This window comes from Triturus cristatus, chromosome 6 (assembly GCF_964204655.1).
Source record: "Triturus cristatus chromosome 6, aTriCri1.1, whole genome shotgun sequence".
In the NCBI taxonomy this organism is placed as follows: domain Eukaryota; kingdom Metazoa; phylum Chordata; class Amphibia; order Caudata; family Salamandridae; genus Triturus; species Triturus cristatus.
Genome location: NC_140589.1, coordinates 1,859,027,169 through 1,859,044,804, shown reverse-complemented (window position 1 = coordinate 1,859,044,804; position 17,636 = coordinate 1,859,027,169). Strand labels below are relative to the sequence as shown.

Genomic DNA, 17,636 nt, shown 5'->3' with positions numbered 1-17,636 from the left:
TCGCTGCTGTACCCTGTGACGCTTTTGAGGCGCTACACCTCTCCGGACCCGCTTCGCGGGTCCCGCTTCGGTGCTCCTTGCTTGGGACTTGGTCGGAGGAGGGGCTGGTTTACCAGAGACTGCTGTGGGTGGCTGGGAGCTACTGCTGGGCTGCGAGTGGTACAATCAGGGACTCCATTTCCCAGGAGTCCCTGTAAGCCTGACCAGAAACACCTGGCCCGCTCTCCCTGCTTGCTCCGCCCCCACCTACGGAGCTAAAACCCCTTGGCCCAGGAAGCCTCTTTGGGACATCAATCTTACCTAACTGCCGGGACGCTGTGGATCTGATCTTCGCTGCTGTACCCTGTGACGCTTTTGAGGCGCTACACCTCGCCGGACCCGCTTCGCGGGTCCCACTTCGTTGCTCCTTGCTTGGGACTTGGTCGAAGGAGGGGCTGGTTTACCAGAGACTGCTGTGGGTGGCTGGGAGCTACTGCAGGGCTGCGAGTGGTGCAATCAGGGACTCCATTTCCCAGGAGTCCCTGTAAGCCTGACCAGAAACACCTGGCCCGCTCTCCCTGCTTGCTCCGCCCCCCAGCTATTACCTCTATTTCACAGACCCTCCCTACCGCAGCGCGGGAGCGCGCGGGAGCAGCCCGGGAGAAGCCCGGGACAAGGGCGAGACCGTTCTTTCCCGTTCCTGACCATTCAAGACCGGACCGGGCCCTCCCTCTTGGTCTCAGGACACTAAGGTGCCAATCTGTGACTTTGTTTACTATGTCGGGACGCGAGCTGAGAAGTAAAGCTTCTCTTGTGGGGGGTTCTATTGCAGGAGGTATGGATACATTTTTAATTAGGGCCAACAATTTGATTGAAAAGGAAATTTCTGTATTAGAAAAGCGTTTATCACATGAACTAATTTCTAAAAGATCATCCCTAGGAGCGATCGCCTTAGCTAAAAGCCCAGACAGGAACCCAATCCCAGTTATCACAGTAACACAGCCAATAGAGCCCAACACTACCACAGGAATGGGGGGAAATGATTCGCAGGAGTTAGACATTCTAGTGAATGAAATTTCGCCCGAAATTGATTCACTCCTGTCTAATCATGGCGTCGCCCCTGAAAATGATACTACAGGGGCCCCTATTGTTAGCATTGTAAAACAAGGGACCATTCAAGGGACCAAAGAAGGGGCCATTCCAAAAAGAAAACGGGTATATAACAAAAAAGATGGGAATAAGCCTAAACTAGCTAAGCTGCAAGGTGGTAGCTCCCAACCATCTAGGCCGATCATAGAACCAAAGGATGCAGGGATTGGAATGGTCGACTTAACCGAACCTACCTCTAATAATTCTAGGCCAGCACCTCTGGACCCTGGACGGTCTATAGAAAGCCTGGGAGCACTATTTAAAACCCTTTTACGACCTCTTGAGGTTAAACTAGAACAAATCGACTTAGATTAAGTAACATCGAGAAAAATACAGCTGCGCTGGTGGCAAATCCAAGTGTGGCCACCAAGCAAGACGTTGCTACCACCCCAGTCTGTGTAAATAGGGGGACTATACCATCTATAGATTTGAGTATGCCTAATAAAAATAAAACTGGACTCCCTGGGCCAAATAAACCGGTGCCACAGGAAGTCCCTAAGCTGACTGTTGCTTCTTCGGTGGATGGGTGCGTTATTTCTGGGAATAAAGCGGATGGTAAGGTGGTTCCTCCAGCCCTAGTCAGAGAGTGTAGTAGAAATAGACCCCGATATCCGGACCTCCCACCCGATTCTAACCGTTTCACGGTGGTACTGGCAGGAGCACCGGCACTAGAAGAGGAGGAAGGTGAATCTTTCAGCTCCCTAAAAAGTAAAGTGATCCGCTGGCTAAATTGGAATAGACCTTTGCCATCCCACTTATCTAGTGAGATCCTGATGGTAAGACGGATACCTTGGCTGGGGAAATCGCCTATACCTATAAATGGGGACTGTATAACAGTCAATTTCAGGGACCCTAGAACTGTTGCCCATGTTTGTGCTGGATTTAATAGGTCCCTGGACTCTACCATTCAAACCCTACCACTGTCTTTCTTCTATCCACCAACTAGCATGGAACACGGGAGAGGCCATGAGGAGTGGACGAGGGTTAATTCAAGGGGACACCGTAGGAGATATATTAGCAGGCCTGGTCTTATGTTTGCCCATGATCATTTCTGCGACTATAACCGCTTTAGCTGCCTTGACGCAGTAGATTGACTGCCCTCTGACAGTCAAATCATGGGTGACTGCTTTGATCAGGATAAAGGGCCCCTAGCGAGTAGCCTGGATAAAGTAGATGAGGTTCTGGGGGAGCAGATGCCTTTAGAGACCGCACAAGTTGAGAGTTTACCCCAGACGGTACCCATTAATTCTTTGGTACTTAATAAATCCCAACCCAGAGATGAGCCAGTCACCAGGCTATCGCCCCCTCTTTCCGTGGGAGAGCATATTGCTCCTAAGGTTAGTACCCTAGGTAAAGGTTATAATTTAGTGAGTTGGAACATCGCAGGATGGCAGAAAAAGATAGAATCCCTAGGTTGGCAGGAGTTCATTACTATGCATGATATACTCTGTCTGCAGGAGACGTGGCTTACAGAAGAGATCTATCTTGATGGTTATGTCACTTTTAATTGCCTGGCACAGAGCTCAAACATGGGTAGAGCCAAAGGAGGGTTGGTGATTTTGCTGTCAGTAAGTCTCCCGGTGCGAGTCAAATTCTATACCACAGTCGGCTCACACTCTCAGGTATTATGGTTGCAGCACAGTGGAGGGCGTAATGTCCTAATCATTAACCACTATAATAATGTATTTGATCAGGCCAGTACCCTAGTAGTTGATGAACTCGACTCAGCAGTCGACAGATCATGTGGGCTAAATCGCGACTCCTTTGATATTCTGTGGGGAGGGGATTTTAACATTCATATGTGCCCTGATTCATTAATGAGCGTGTGTGGCTTTGAAGGGGACGGAGGGGTGGACCGGGCCCATTTTGTACATACGGCTTATGGGGAATCTCTTAACACTCTTATGCAAAAACTAGATGTGTTAATACTTTTGCCAGGTAAAGATAATGAGGGCAATCAGGTCCCAACTTTCGTAGGAAGGAATGCAACCACAATTATAGACTATCTATTAGTTTCAGAAAGTATTAATACTCTGTGTAGCACCCCGGAAATCCTAGATTTGGCCCTTAGTGATCATAATTTCATCACGATGCAATTGTTCTTCTGGTGGAGAAAGGATAGAGTAGTGTGTGGGACTGTTGGGGATATTATCCCCCATAGACCAAATGGCACAAGGATTAAATGGGCCAGGCATAACGCAGAGCGGTTGTTGACTAAAATTGTGGTTGCCTGTCTCCAGGAGTTGGAACGCTGCCTCGATACTGATGTGGGTACCACTAGAATCCTTGTTGGGTTTGACAAAATAAATGAGATAACCAAAAAGATCTTGACAAACAACAAGGCTAAGGGACCAAGGGCTGCTATAGCCTGGTTTGATGGGGCATGTACAAAATCCTTACAAGAATTTAAAAAAGCCCTCACTTGCAACCCCAGGGATAGGGATGTTGTCAGTTCGCTAAGGTGTATTTATAAGGAGCACTTGATCCGAAGAAAGCAGGAGTTAAGGGAAGAAGCATGGGAAAACTTGTCTAAGGCAGCTATGCTCAAGGATACTAAGTTATTTTGGAATACTGTAAATAGTCCCTTTCTCCAGAATGAGGTTTACCCAGTATTATCTGCCCAGGTTAGCGAGGAAAACTGGGTCTCTTATTTTTCTAGTATTTTTAATCCAGGGGGGTCAGCTCTGGGGAGTGCCGTGCCTACTGACTCTAGTCCTAACACTTTCCTTAATATTACCATCGCTGAGGTGGATAATGCCATCCGGTGTAGTAAGGGAGGTAAGGCACCCGGCCCTGACTGGGTTCCGATTGACCTTTACAAAGCTGATGTACAGCTATGGAGTCCTTTTTTGACCAAGGTCTTTAATGCAGTTGCCGTGGCCACCTTCCCCCGGTCCTGGGGCGAGTCTATAATCATTCCAATATACAAGAAAGGAGATAGGGGCGAGGCTAATAACTATCGTCCAATCTCACTTCTTGACTCCTCCCTGAAAATAATGAGTAGGGTGTTATTGTTGCGACTGGAGGAATGGGCAGAGGTCAGTGGAATCCTTGCTGATTCCCAGTTTGGGTTTCGCAAGGGGCTGGGCACGATTGAACAGTGCATTAACCTAGATTTGATTATAGGTAAATATACGCGTGCAAAACAGGGCTCTTTATTCCTCTGCTTTGCGGACATTTCAAGTGCATTCGATCTGGTGGACCATGCATTACTGTGGACAACCCTACTGGATCTAGGTGCACCATCTGAAATTATTTATTTCCTGGCACGACTGTATAGTAAATTGTCGGCCAGGATTCGCTTTGGTCAAGCAGGAGAATGTACCCCCAATATTAGAGTGGATTGCGGTATTAGGCAAGGCTGTGTCCTCGCCCCCTTCTTTTCTCCCTTTTTATTAATGCCATTGAGTCCGAGTTGAGACTGGTTAATGCTGATGCCCCAACCGCTGAAGCACTAGCAATTCCAGTATTGCTTTACGCAGACGACACAGTGCTTCTATCTAGAACCCCTGTCGGACTGCAGAGACTCATGGATACATTTTTGGATTTTATTAAAGGGAGAAAGCTTAAGATTAACAATTCAAAAACCTTTATTATGGCCTGTGGGAAGAAAGTAAAAAAATTAAGAACCTTTGTGTTTGATGATCAAATGATCCAAGTGGTTGAGAAATTTTGTTACTTGGGTATCACTTTTAATAGTGGTGGTATATGGGCTCAGGAGATGTCTAATGTTAGGGCAAAAATGAGGAAATGTGCCTTTGGTATCTTTAAATTTGCTTCCAAATTGGGAAGTAGGCGCATATATGACATGCTGTATATTTACCGCCACAGATGTGTATCTTTGGCCCTTTATGGTTCTGGCGTGTGGGGACATTGTCGCCATGAGGCTTTACAAGTGGAGGAAAATACATTTTTAAAAAGGCTCCTCTGTTTACCATCCTCAGCCTCTACCAGACTGACCCACCAGGAGGTCGGATTGGAACACCTGGCAGACCTCATAGGATTAAGACCCCAACTGGTATGGAGATCTATCTGGTCTAAGGAACAAACTGGCTTTACGAGGAAAATTATCAATGATTGCCTCCGTTTAGATAAATTTAGACTGATCCCATGGCTTAATTATACTATCACTACGTTTAGAGATGTGTTTAATTTGAACGTCTTTGAAGACCCTGCCTGCGCTATTGATATACCGAAGAAGGAGTTAAAACATGTTTATTTGGGGGGTAACGCTAAACTACGTAGTGATGCCACATGCCAGTTCTCTACCCATATATATTACCATTCTTATAATTTGGCTGAATTTGGCTTTTCAAAGTATCTAAAATTGGTCACTAAACACTCTCATCAGCATGTCCTTACTAGACTGCGACTGTGGATAGTTCATAAACTGGTAGCTTACCCTCAAATTAAGAAACATACCTCTACCCCATGCCCGTGTGATGGGATTTCGAAACAAAGTCCTGAGCATTTTTTGTTGATTTGCCCATTATATTTGTGTTTTCGTATCACTTACCTGAAACCACTTTTTAAAAAATATTTTGTGCTCACTGCGAAATCCGCTATGAGCCTTCTATTTGCACTTGATGAACCTGATGTGTGTTATTTTACTGCTGTATATATTTTAAAATCTGTATCTGCAAGAAAAAGTATGTCCTTTTTATCTTAATGTGTTTTAATCTGTTTCTAGTCAAACCCATTGGTTTCCGTCTTCCCATTGTCATGAATTTTATTGTGCTTTTATGATTGTTTTCTAAAATGATCGAATAAAGTTTTTTGATTGTTTGACTTGCTGTAAGGGTTTATTTTGTCAGGTCAAATAACATTGTTTTACACTGCTGTTATCAGGCTACACTGGTAGGCCTGAAGTCATATTTGTACTATCACTGCAGTGGTTGGCACAATAGGGGCTGCAGTCCACTCTTCACATTTAACGTACATGCCCTGAGTACATTTTGTACCACATACTGGGAGATTAAAGGTAAGTTGAAAATACTAATTAAGAAAGTGTCTGCTTAACCATGTTTAAAGGGAGAGCACAGGCACTTCAGCAATGTTTACCTGGGTTAAAGTGCTAGGAGATGTAATATCAGCAAAATATAAGGTTTAGCAGGGTTAAAGTGCACAGAAGTCTAACACCAGAAATATATAGGTTGTGGCAAAATGCGAAAAATCTTGGGTGATCACGCAGAAAAGGTGGATTTCCTACACCAGTCATAGTCTTTGGTTTAAACAATAATGCAGAAAATATTACTAAACCATAATGCAGCAACTAACACACTTTTTTCTCAGTTTCAGTAAAACTAGGAACATGTCCACCAGAACCCTGCGATTGCAAGGTACCACTGCCTGTCCGACAGTGTAGGGATGACAGTGTCTGTAGAGGCAAACAGAAATGCTGCTCTCAGTGTGGAATAAAGTGCATTGACCCTATTGAAATTTCATTTATTTATTTTGTATATTTTTCTGTAACAATATGGCGCCAAAATGCATTCGTGCTCGCTACATGAAACAGTAAGGGGTACAGCTTAAAATACTAAAATAAAGTAAATCTAATTATTACTGTTGAGACAAGGCAAAATTGAAAGTACAGGATAGCAGTGCAGCCTACTGATATAATCATTACAAATATTTACTGACTTAATCTTTTTTGTATTCTGTCACTGAGGACTCTGTATTCCACTACATGCCCCTTGTCACCTTTGTTGACTGTGTAACATTACCATGGTGCTCTGATGTCATGGGTCACCGGAGTGCTTCTTTTTGCCTGAGAATGTCAACTACTTCCTGTACCAAGATGTTGCAAAACTGCTATTATCCAGTGAGTCCTGTGCTCTCAATGCTGCTGGAGTTAAACTATCCTGGCGAATGAGGGGTGAAACCCCAAAACCGGTCCTAGGATGCTTATTTTCAGACCAGGGAGGACCTGGCCTGGCAGTTCGGGCTGGATGGTTACTGTGGGGCACAGGGTCAAGACTGATTTGCATATGGCTTGTTTCAAACTGGAATGGCATGGGGAGCAAAAAAAGGATAGATTTAGGCCCAGATCTATGCACTGGGGTGAATGTATGACAATGTTCTGCATTATGTTCATCAACTGTTTTTAAAAAAATTATGCAGTGAGAGGCACAGGCTTTTTTACCTGTACCTCTGGGGAAGAACTGCCTATTGGCTCTCTTATGTAAAGGTCTGCATATGACACATAACTGGGTTAGTTGTCCTTATCATGTCTGGCAGATGTAGGAAGAATGCCTATGTTTGACATCAAGAGTGTGGACTTAGCTAAATTGTGAAGAAGATATTTAATACTTGACTGAAATATTCTAAATTACATTGTGGTCCTATGTATGTTTCAGAGAACCCAGGATTTTGCCCAGTCGATCCAGAAAAGGAGAAACAGTGTGGCAAAATCCTCCCTTCTTTTCTCCCTTTTTATTAATGCCATTGAGTCCGAGTTGAGACTGGTTAATGCTGATGCCCCAACCGCTGAAGCACTAGCAATTCCAGTATTGCTTTACGCAGACGACACAGTGCTTCTATCTAGAACCCCTGTCGGACTGCAGAGACTCATGGATACATTTTTGGATTTTATTAAAGGGAGAAAGCTTAAGATTAACAATTCAAAAACCTTTATTATGGCCTGTGGGAAGAAAGTAAAAAAATTAAGAACCTTTGTGTTTGATGATCAAATGATCCAAGTGGTTGAGAAATTTTGTTACTTGGGTATCACTTTTAATAGTGGTGGTATATGGGCTCAGGAGATGTCTAATGTTAGGGCAAAAATGAGGAAATGTGCCTTTGGTATCTTTAAATTTGCTTCCAAATTGGGAAGTAGGCGCATATATGACATGCTGTATATTTACCGCCACAGATGTGTATCTTTGGCCCTTTATGGTTCTGGCGTGTGGGGACATTGTCGCCATGAGGCTTTACAAGTGGAGGAAAATACATTTTTAAAAAGGCTCCTCTGTTTACCATCCTCAGCCTCTACCAGACTGACCCACCAGGAGGTCGGATTGGAACACCTGGCAGACCTCATAGGATTAAGACCCCAACTGGTATGGAGATCTATCTGGTCTAAGGAACAAACTGGCTTTACGAGGAAAATTATCAATGATTGCCTCCGTTTAGATAAATTTAGACTGATCCCATGGCTTAATTATACTATCACTACGTTTAGAGATGTGTTTAATTTGAACGTCTTTGAAGACCCTGCCTGCGCTATTGATATACCGAAGAAGGAGTTAAAACATGTTTATTTGGGGGGTAACGCTAAACTACGTAGTGATGCCACATGCCAGTTCTCTACCCATATATATTACCATTCTTATAATTTGGCTGAATTTGGCTTTTCAAAGTATCTAAAATTGGTCACTAAACACTCTCATCAGCATGTCCTTACTAGACTGCGACTGTGGATAGTTCATAAACTGGTAGCTTACCCTCAAATTAAGAAACATACCTCTACCCCATGCCCGTGTGATGGGATTTCGAAACAAAGTCCTGAGCATTTTTTGTTGATTTGCCCATTATATTTGTGTTTTCGTATCACTTACCTGAAACCACTTTTTAAAAAATATTTTGTGCTCACTGCGAAATCCGCTATGAGCCTTCTATTTGCACTTGATGAACCTGATGTGTGTTATTTTACTGCTGTATATATTTTAAAATCTGTATCTGCAAGAAAAAGTATGTCCTTTTTATCTTAATGTGTTTTAATCTGTTTCTAGTCAAACCCATTGGTTTCCGTCTTCCCATTGTCATGAATTTTATTGTGCTTTTATGATTGTTTTCTAAAATGATCGAATAAAGTTTTTTGATTGTTTGACTTGCTGTAAGGGTTTATTTTGTCAGGTCAAATAACATTGTTTTACACTGCTGTTATCAGGCTACACTGGTAGGCCTGAAGTCATATTTGTACTATCACTGCAGTGGTTGGCACAATAGGGGCTGCAGTCCACTCTTCACATTTAACGTACATGCCCTGAGTACATTTTGTACCACATACTGGGAGATTAAAGGTAAGTTGAAAATACTAATTAAGAAAGTGTCTGCTTAACCATGTTTAAAGGGAGAGCACAGGCACTTCAGCAATGTTTACCTGGGTTAAAGTGCTAGGAGATGTAATATCAGCAAAATATAAGGTTTAGCAGGGTTAAAGTGCACAGAAGTCTAACACCAGAAATATATAGGTTGTGGCAAAATGCGAAAAATCTTGGGTGATCACGCAGAAAAGGTGGATTTCCTACACCAGTCATAGTCTTTGGTTTAAACAATAATGCAGAAAATATTACTAAACCATAATGCAGCAACTAACACACTTTTTTCTCAGTTTCAGTAAAACTAGGAACATGTCCACCAGAACCCTGCGATTGCAAGGTACCACTGCCTGTCCGACAGTGTAGGGATGACAGTGTCTGTAGAGGCAAACAGAAATGCTGCTCTCAGTGTGGAATAAAGTGCATTGACCCTATTGAAATTTCATTTATTTATTTTGTATATTTTTCTGTAACAATATGGCGCCAAAATGCATTCGTGCTCGCTACATGAAACAGTAAGGGGTACAGCTTAAAATACTAAAATAAAGTAAATCTAATTATTACTGTTGAGACAAGGCAAAATTGAAAGTACAGGATAGCAGTGCAGCCTACTGATATAATCATTACAAATATTTACTGACTTAATCTTTTTTGTATTCTGTCACTGAGGACTCTGTATTCCACTACATGCCCCTTGTCACCTTTGTTGACTGTGTAACATTACCATGGTGCTCTGATGTCATGGGTCACCGGAGTGCTTCTTTTTGCCTGAGAATGTCAACTACTTCCTGTACCAAGATGTTGCAAAACTGCTATTATCCAGTGAGTCCTGTGCTCTCAATGCTGCTGGAGTTAAACTATCCTGGCGAATGAGGGGTGAAACCCCAAAACCGGTCCTAGGATGCTTATTTTCAGACCAGGGAGGACCTGGCCTGGCAGTTCGGGCTGGATGGTTACTGTGGGGCACAGGGTCAAGACTGATTTGCATATGGCTTGTTTCAAACTGGAATGGCATGGGGAGCAAAAAAAGGATAGATTTAGGCCCAGATCTATGCACTGGGGTGAATGTATGACAATGTTCTGCATTATGTTCATCAACTGTTTTTAAAAAAATTATGCAGTGAGAGGCACAGGCTTTTTTACCTGTACCTCTGGGGAAGAACTGCCTATTGGCTCTCTTATGTAAAGGTCTGCATATGACACATAACTGGGTTAGTTGTCCTTATCATGTCTGGCAGATGTAGGAAGAATGCCTATGTTTGACATCAAGAGTGTGGACTTAGCTAAATTGTGAAGAAGATATTTAATACTTGACTGAAATATTCTAAATTACATTGTGGTCCTATGTATGTTTCAGAGAACCCAGGATTTTGCCCAGTCGATCCAGAAAAGGAGAAACAGTGTGGCAAAATCCTCCCACCACAGTGCAAAAGCGATGCACAGTGCAGAGTTGGCGAGAAGTGCTGTTTTTTCGACTGCAGGTTGCAGTGTGTGAAAGCTTTGCCAGGTAATGAGACACATCGAAGGCACGGGCCTGATGGAGGGGAAAACAGAGGGCCTGTTAAAGGTGGAGCAATATTCTTCACTGATCTACTCTCCAATAGAATGCACTATTTCCACATTAGAATGTCATATCTTCGTCATTAGGATCAAATCACAGTTCAAATGTCATTGCATTGCTGTCCCTTTCAATCTGTTAGTTTACTATAAAGTTATTCTACAATGTTAATTCTGTTTTTAACATTCAAATATCCTACAAAATAGGGTGTTTTATGTAGTTTCCATCCCACACAAATATAGGGGTTCATTATTGAGAAAATGTTCTGCCAAAACCTGCTGTCTCTTTTGTTCTGTATGGAATGACGTCAGTAAATCTTTTGTCCAGTTTGTTCAGTCTGATTGCATGAAACGCTACTTAAACAAAGTTTGTTGTCCCAGGAGATTCCGTTCCCTTCAATAATTTCTTCACTAGTAGTGAAAATCGAAATACATTTGCTACTACAGTGAGGCCTAATCCTCCCATAGGATAACATAGGGGTTTCCTCATTACCTTTAATAGGCTGTAATTTTGAATTGGGGGCAGGTGGATGTTTCATGTTTACTACCTATGAAATAAGAATGATAAACATTATTTAACACTAAAGTTGGATTTTTCAATAGAGTTTTGAAAATGGCACTTTTAGAAAGTTGGCATTTTCCTGCCCTTAGCCCTTTGTGCCTGCAGCCTGTCTTGGGTCACATGACTGGTAGCGGTTGACAGTTAGACTTTTTGACTTTCTCCCAGACAGTCTCACATTAGGTGTGCTTCAATGGGCCATGTGCTGGCTGGATCTAGTTGGAGCTCAGCACAGCCCCACAAACAACTGAATAGCCTGTACTTTGCATTCACACAAAGGGCCTAATGATCCTGTATTGTCAGTGCTGTCAACTTTGGAGCCAGGGCAGGGAAGTTAAGAAATTCCATTCACTTCAAAGAAAGCTTCTAGAAGCTTTTCCCACTTTGCATGAGAAGGGCACCAGTGTTTAAAAATAGGATTTTCAGACCCATTCTTCAGTTCACTACTGGACCTGCGGAAGGATTCTCAGAGGACTGCCTGCTGCTGTGAACTACTGTTTACTCCGTCAGACTGCTGCTGTACCAGGGAGGACTGCTTTAGTGCCTTGAGCCTATCTTGAACCCTCAAAATCTAACCCTGCTGTTGCACCCTGCATCTTCACCTGTATCAAGGACTACCAGAAGTAACTCCGAGGGCTAGAGTGCAGGCCTCCTTTTCAGAACCACATGGACATAAAAGGCTCCCACCTTCTTGAAACCACACCTGGACCCAGCCTTAGTGAGTCCTGAACCCCCAATAGGTATCCCCCAGTCCAGGGCCCTTGGTTGTGGTGCTAAAGGTGCTCAGATGGCAAAACACCTAAACTGACGAATTGAACTAATTTTGACCCAAAAGTGCTCTGAGAACCGGGAGGAGACTGGGACCAACCTACTCGCCTATTCGCCCCAGGGCTTCGCTGGTTGTATTGAATTTGCATCTTCTCCCATTATGTTCTTCTCCACAGCAGCAAATACTTTTCAATGGACCTTTGCTAAAGGGGGATTCGGCCTGTGGAACTGTCTTCGGCTGTAGCCTTCCGCCTCGTCCCGCTGGAGTTTTTCGACTTCCATTTTGGCGACTAAGTCCAAATATAGAAAACTTCACTACGTTTTTGACCCAAGGCCTTCCAACAAAGATTCTTCCTGCTCGGACACCTCGTGCAAGATTGTTCCCAGAACTTTACCTTTTCAGACACTTTTTCTCAGAATTTCTTCTAAGTCAGAAGATAGACACTGACTGTACTCAATGCTCTTCTTGTACCCAAACCACGCTCTATCAAGGGGCCATAACTTTCAACTTTGACTACTAGAGGTCTGTGGTTAGCGCTTTGATCTTTTAAGCGCTAATTTTCAATAAAATCTTTTTGTTGTTTTGGTGTCAAATAATTTATTACAATTTACTCTATTTTCTAAATTGGTTTTGCATTCACCTGTAAACCTGTTTGTGTGTTGTGTTTTTACTTTATTACTGTTTGTGTGCTGCATAAATACTTTACACAATGCCTTTAAGTTAAGCCTGACTGCTTTTTGTGCCCAGTTACATAGGATAATTTAGTGACTTTTTGTGGTTCAATATGAAAGGGATTGAGGCTTAGCTTGACCAGGGCTCACACCCCAGTCAACCAAAAACCCAATTTCTCACAGTAGGACATGTCAACCTTAGGTTTACATATTGAGATAGTGAAAATATCCTAAAGGCTTCTTACATTTTAGCACGGCTACTTCTCTCATTGACTATTACTGGGTTACCTGATTAAACTTAATAATTGATAACTTCAGTTTGGGAGCAGCTAGCGAAAAACTTCAACTTATTTGAATTATAATGCTCTTTTATAGTAAAGATGCATTTTAAGTTACTACTCTGAAAATGCCACTTTTCCACCAATCAGTAGTAACTGCGCCTTTGCGGACTATTTAAAGTTTGGATGATGCGGGACTGATTCCATGCATCCCCATGGGATATATTGGCTCTTGTACCAGCCAGCTTGAAGTGCCATTGCCAGCCCCCTAAACCTGAACAGGGAGTGAACAGTTTTTGCAATTACTGAACATGACAACTCTGGTCCCCCAGGAGACATGGTTATCGATTTCAAGTTTCGCTCAGTCGCTTGTACTTTCTTTACTCTGCGAAATATACAAAGAATGCACAAAGGGGTGTTTTCAATATTTATTGAACTGAGTGATTTTTGTATAGAATAGATGGGCTGTGATGATTAATACACAGAATCAGATATAAGTTATAATGAGTTTCAACATAGAAAATAAAACAAAGAATTCGACCATCTCCTGTTAGGAAGCAAAAGGCTATATATAGAAAATGGCATCCTTGCCTCAAGTTGACATTGTAATTGGGCAACCATTGTTTGTGTTCTACTGATAGCTGTGTCGCCATATGGATGTAATAATAAAACACATTTGTATTACGCATGTGAGAGGCCCTGCACCAAATGCCAAGGCAGTGTGATAGGATTCACACGAAGTGTTCTGTGTCATCAAGGGTAGTGTTGCGAAACCAGTCCAATCATGACGAAGGCAAAATGTGTGTCAAGCGTTACTGTGTCAAAGTGAAGGCAACTTTAGGGAAAGGTTTGTGTGTATGCAAGAATGGTACTATTTCCTACGGGGTCTAACTCGGGCACATGAAACTCACTCCCCATACGTATGTTGTTAAAGCTACTGAAAGCAAATCAGTTATATGTTAGCGTAAAAGAAGATGATAAGAACTATCTATATTAAAAGTGCTTGAAAGGTTTTAAAATACATACTAATGTCACTTGGAAGCCCAAAGCATAAAGAAAGCCAAGTGTATGTGTGTGTGTACTTGTGTGTGTGTGTGTATATATATATATTCACTGAAAAAACCATAGGTTTCACACACGTTATAGTTAGGAATTAGCATTTAAAAAACCTTGCAAATTCACTGAAAAAAACATTTTATTTTTAAGAATTCAATTCCATCTTTTTTCTGGTACTTTACAAAACCCACAACTTTACCTATAGCTCCATTCACTAAACCTTTTTCTACATCCAAATTACGTCTTAAAATTACTCTACAGTTCAGACACACATAAAGATTCTTTTCCAAACCAGTTGTTTTTGAAATATTTTACTCCAGAGATTCCAATTTAGTAGCCAATTTGCCTGTCAATATAATAGTTATTCGTTCATGTTGAATTTTAACCACAGCTTCCAGTTTTATGATCTCTTCATTTTACAATTTTAAAAGTTCTTGATTGAATACAGAGCATTCATGTAGTGTTGGCATTAAGCAGATTACAGTATTTTTTTCAGCAATTTTCTTGTATATTTTCTCTGGAACTATTTCTTCTGTTGTAAACAAATTAGTCAGCAATCGACTCTGTAATAGTTTTCTGCCATGTTCTGTGAGTAGTCCAATTCTTATATCTTTCAGAATACTTGCATATTCCTCATCATTGGCTTGCCTCATATTGGTAATGAGTTCCTTATACTCAAAATATGTCCAAATATTTACATTGCCTATACTTACTAACGACTTTTTCGTGTCTTCATGTGTAAGTGTATGGAATACCGGTTGTCCTTTAACTGGAGTAAGTTGCAAAAGATCCCCAAAAACTATGACGTGTTTTCCTCCAAATAACATGTCATAGTCTGTCTTCAGAATTTGCTGCATTCTTAAATGCAGAAAGGCAAGCATTAAGTTTGATACCATGCTTACCTCATCAATAATGAGTACTTTCATTTTCTTCAATACTCTTGAAACTTCCAAGCATGCTTCTCCTGCTAGTTTGTGGTACTGTATTTTGTTCTCATGCTCTACTGGTAACATTAGCAAACGATGTAAGGTAACTCCTTTTATGTTATACGCTGCTAACCCAGTTGGAGCAGTAACAATACAAGACAAAATGGAATCCATTTTCTTCTGTAGGTAGCTTCTAATTACATTAATTAAGAAACTTTTTCCAGTTCCTGCTTGTCCACTTCCATACATTCTCATTGGTTCAAATGATGTGCATGAGCACTCTTTATTTTCATGTAGTAATCCGTGATCAATTTTTTTTCTGACTTCTTCATAAATTTGTTTTTGTTCTTCATTCAGTTGCTGCTCCAAATATGTTAAGTCTACTAAATCTTCCTGAGCTTGATTCATAGCTGTTTCCACTTCATTCATGGCTATTGCTGCTTCATTTTCTACGATTGGTTGTCCTAGAGGATCTTGACTGAGCGTCCCAGAACTTTGACTGTCTTGAGAACTGTCTCTAGCTACTTCAGCTGCAATTGTTGCTTCTTGTTCAATTTCTTCATTTAACATTTGAACATAAGTTGTGAAAGTACTGCATTCTATGCTGTCTTTGCTAGCATTGAAGGAATCTTCATAACTCTGGAATTCTCCAAGTAGTTCATCCTCTGAACGCCATGGTTTAAACAGCTGCAAAAGTGCCAAGTAGTAAAATTCCTTTCTGTCAGGAGTGTCGCAACTCAGCTTCCGGTGATTTATCAAACTTCCTTTTGTTTGCTTCACCAAACATCCCTCCTCACCACTGACTTTATATTTTCCATTGTTGATATCTTCTGTGGCATTCCGTTTAAAAATGAAGTTCTGCAGTACTTCATAGAGACACATGTTCTCAAGGTGATGACTTCTTTGTGGGTAATATGTGTCCAACATGTTTGTTCTGGTTCGAACTCTGCTAAATATTCAATTTCTCGAATAGATTTCAGTACGCGTTTTCGCATTCCTGCAAGGCCTAAACTTGCCCAAATTATTCTTCTGGATTTCGAGTACAGACTTGCAGATGATAACCTATCTGAGCATTCGTAGGAACCAATTTCTCGATGCAATAACATCTTTAAACTGAAACTGTATAGCTTCTTACTGACAGTCTTCTCATGAGAAATCTCTTCCCACATTTCCTTCAATTCTGTTTTCTCAGATTTAGTGATGTAACATGTGACATACCGAGCAACAGCAATAGAATTGTCAGCCACATACTGTATATCCATGTTAGCATTCCACATGGATAAAATAACTGGATTGTAGTCATTTATATATTTTGACTTCTTTTCTTCTTAGGTTGTAGGTATTCTTAGGCGATTTTCTTGTAATAGTATGTCGCACAGCTGACATAAAACTGTTGACTCTTCCTTTTGAAAGAACAGGTCGTGGAAATCGACATTTTGTGTAGAATTTATCTTTACTCTTGTACTTTCGTCGACAGTATTTTCCACACCGATGACTTTGGAAACGTAAAACTTGCTCTTTTAATTGTTTCTCTTCTGTGCTTTTAGGTATAGCACATGTTGCATATTCTTCAATGAAAGATAAAACTGCTTCATCAGAATCTGTTCCAAATTTTGGGGCATCCTTGATCCACAACAGCATATGAATATGAGGAGCACCTCTTGCTTGGTACTCTTTTCTCCAAAAGAAATGCACAACTTCTCCAAGAGGTGGATTTTTTTTATTGCAGATGAAGGACATCATAGCCTCAAATCTATGATTAAAATATCTGCAAACATTAACGCGATCCAATGAGCACAATTCTCCTGCTGTCTTGTAATGTATGTTTTTAATGTTTGAATTTGCCTCTCGTAGAAAATCCAGTAAATCATCCCAAGCATACGCAGCACAGCTCAGAGTAAGGAACCATGTAGGAGTTCCTAAATTCCGTAACATACACTTAAATTCACCATGACGTCGGTACCAATATTCATTTGTCCCACGCTGACAAGCCATCAAATTGATCAATTGAGATTCCAAATGATCATCTCGCTGTTGCACTTTGTTGATAAAATCCTTTGCAGTCACATTACGTAGATGTACTCCAGTTTTCAAAATGTGATTTACTGCATAAGATAGTGCTGATAAGTCACTTTCAAATAAAAGATGGAACAAGTAAGGAATACTTTGACGAAATCTGGGATCTTCTGCATATAATCTTGTAGTCCGATACTCCGAAGCAGGAATCTGTACTGGACGTTCATCATATCGTCCACCTTCTCCTGTAGGAAACAGCTGGGGAAAACAACGAGCTTCCAAGCTCTCCTCCCATACACTCACAGGAGTTCCTTTTGCTTTTTTCATCTGAAACAGATCAATAGCGTTCCCCATAACTTCTTTAGAATGAAGAGGATGTATGCTGAAATGTTCATAAATTTCTTCTTCTTTTGACTTATCCACTTTTTCAATTTGCCCAGTTGGTATTCCTGTGTCTTCTAGTATTTCTTCGTCATCTTCATCCATATAAATGGCTTCATACCATTTATTATTTTTTTTCAAATACAAATTTGCTCTTTGTACTTTTCGTACATCCACCAGCTCCTGCCATATTTTCTTATTCTTTGTAGGTACATCATTAACCAGAATAACTAATGGTTCAGTTTCCAAAGTATCT

At 41.3% G+C, this 17,636-nt stretch overlaps 1 protein-coding gene across 2 annotated transcripts in view; it reads left to right on the top strand.

The window, feature by feature from the left end:
- The window catches only part of LOC146822211 (uncharacterized), a 154,244-nt gene that overhangs the window by 32,639 nt on the left and 103,969 nt on the right, over positions 1–17,636 (top strand). Inside the window, exon 5 of one of the 2 annotated variants that reach the window (XM_085613362.1) lies at positions 10,525–10,674. In XM_085613362.1, coding sequence (XP_085469488.1) covers positions 10,525–10,674 — 150 coding nt within the window. Of the gene's footprint in view, positions 1–5,072; positions 5,916–10,524; positions 10,675–17,636 lie in introns of those variants that run through there. The other variant, XM_085613360.1, reaches the window with a different exon arrangement.